This window comes from Gracilinanus agilis, unplaced genomic scaffold, assembly GCF_016433145.1.
Source record: "Gracilinanus agilis isolate LMUSP501 unplaced genomic scaffold, AgileGrace unplaced_scaffold52225, whole genome shotgun sequence".
Classification (NCBI taxonomy): domain Eukaryota; kingdom Metazoa; phylum Chordata; class Mammalia; order Didelphimorphia; family Didelphidae; genus Gracilinanus; species Gracilinanus agilis.
In genome coordinates, this window is record NW_025387161.1 from 4,000 (window position 1) to 6,155 (window position 2,156).

A 2,156-nucleotide genomic window follows, 5' to 3' on the forward strand; every position below is an offset into this window, starting at 1 on the left:
CCTTGGAGGTAGAATGTCACCTCAAGCCCCTACATCTTTATCTCCTCTGAGTTACAGGCATCTATCAAAATGGAGAGAGTACTCAGTAGCAGCCACAGCCCCTCAATTGAAATGGCTAAACATTTTTATTTAAAGTAAAATTGAGAGGAAAAAACAATAAACACAACTGAGGTCCTTAACTGTTCCATTAAACACACAGCCCTTTTGAAATAGATTGCAATACCAGGACCCCATCCTTTTTTTTTTTAATTTGTGTTTTTCTGTGGTTACATGATGCATGTGTTTTCCCTCCGCTTTTCCCCTTCCCCCTCCAAGAATCTACAAGCAATTCCACTGGGTTATGTTATACATGTATTATTACTCAATACCTATTACCATATTAATCGTGTTTGTAATAATTTTTTAAAAGCCAAAAACCCCAAATCATATACCCATATAAACAAGTGAAAAATCAAATGTTTTCCTTCTGCATTTCTATTCCCACAGATGTGATTTCTCTCGACGTGGATAGCATTCCTTCTCATAAGTCCCTCGGGGTTGTCCTGGATCATTGCATTGCTATCAGTAGCAAAGTCAATTACATGTGATCATCCCAAACATTTCAGTCTCTGTGTACAGTGTTCTCCTGGTTCTGCTCATTTCACTCCGCATCAGTTCATGGAAGTCTTTCCAGCTTGTATGGAAATCAAGCAGTTTATTGTTCCTTATGGCACAATAGTATTCCATCACCATCATATACAAGTTGTTCAGTCATTCCCCAATTGAGAGACATCTCCTCATTTACCAGAACCCCATCCTAAGGCCTTTTACTTTCCCTTATTTTACCACCCTAACCTTTTATGTAGGAGAAAGAAGAAAAAATAAGGTGAAAAAGAACATGCAGAGACTCTACAAAAATCTTGCCCTCTGCTTACCAAATGGCTGGGATGGAAAGGAGGGTCCCATGTGAAAAATATGAAAGGTCATGGAACGAAAGGAGGCTGTTTCTAAGCCTCTAACACACCTCTCTAATATCAAAATCCACCTAAATATTAGCTACCTGCAGAATCGATCATTCAAAAATACTTATTTAACTTCTACTAAGTACAAGGCACTCTGCTAGGCACTGAAGATACAAAAACAAAAATGGGAAAAGTCCTTGCCCTCAAGGAGCTTACATTCTGTCAGAATTAAGGGGAAATACAAAAAATACAGGTAAATGGATAGGAGTTGGAGAACAGTGATGCATGACAGGTCTCTGAGAAAAAGTAAAATGTGGAAAAATTTTTCATGGGAGGGGTCCCCAGGTGGGATTTGGAAAGAGAGATGAGATTAGTCTTCCAAGTGGACAGGAAGTTCAGACTGACAAAAGACATTAATTTTCCGAGACTGAACCGACATCCAGTAGTTACAATGAGGGGGGTGACTACCACGTTCAAGAAAACAATCTGACAGAGAGAATGGACGGACACTGGTGTAACAGTAGTGGTTGCGATGATTTATACAGGGTCTAGGAGTTCGATTGCATATGTTTTCAATGGTGGAGTTTTTCTCATGGATGAAGGTGTTACCTTGTACACATTTACTGCCCCAAACCATCCCCCTCCGTTTCATCATCCAGGTACAGTAATTGTTTTCTCCTTCTTTGGGAATAGACTTGGGATAGTCCACGTGTCGCCTCCAGAAGTCATTGGTGTAGGAAAAGTTAGCCAGGTCCAGGAGGAGGGCCAAAAAAAATGTCCACATTCCAGCATACATCTTTCCTTGGGAGAAGAGAAGGAGCAATGGAAAGAAGAAGCAGAAAATAGCAATTTGTGACTTACTCTGAGACACCAACTCTAAATGCCTTTATGGCTCAAACTTTTTCAATATATCTCCATTGTTGTTGTGTCCCCATTCTACTCATCTAGCCATTTCCATATTTTCTCCCCATATCTGCTACACACACACACACACACACACACACACACACAATCCTGACCTTGAAAATTTTTTATCAGCTTTATTAGTTCTTGACTTGATAAAAGAGTTTGGAAGTGGGAGCAGAGCAGAGTTATTCAAGGAAGTAGACAACTTTCTCCTGAATACAATCATAAGGACCTTTGCTTTGCACCTAAGCAGAGCCATTTTACAACCAAAGCTGGACAAAGGGTAGGCAATTTAAGCCACCACCTTCA

The 2,156-nt window shown here is 40.1% G+C and overlaps 1 protein-coding gene across 1 annotated transcript; it reads right to left on the reverse strand.

Annotated features, from left to right (window-relative positions):
* Positions 1–1,311: 1,311 nt before the first annotated feature.
* LOC123255786 (ribonuclease-like) lies at positions 1,312–1,737 on the reverse strand. Its single transcript, XM_044684519.1, has one exon. It carries the CDS (start codon positions 1,735–1,737, stop codon positions 1,312–1,314), a length of 426 nt encoding a protein of 141 aa, XP_044540454.1.
* Between the last annotated feature and the right edge of the window lie 419 nt (positions 1,738–2,156).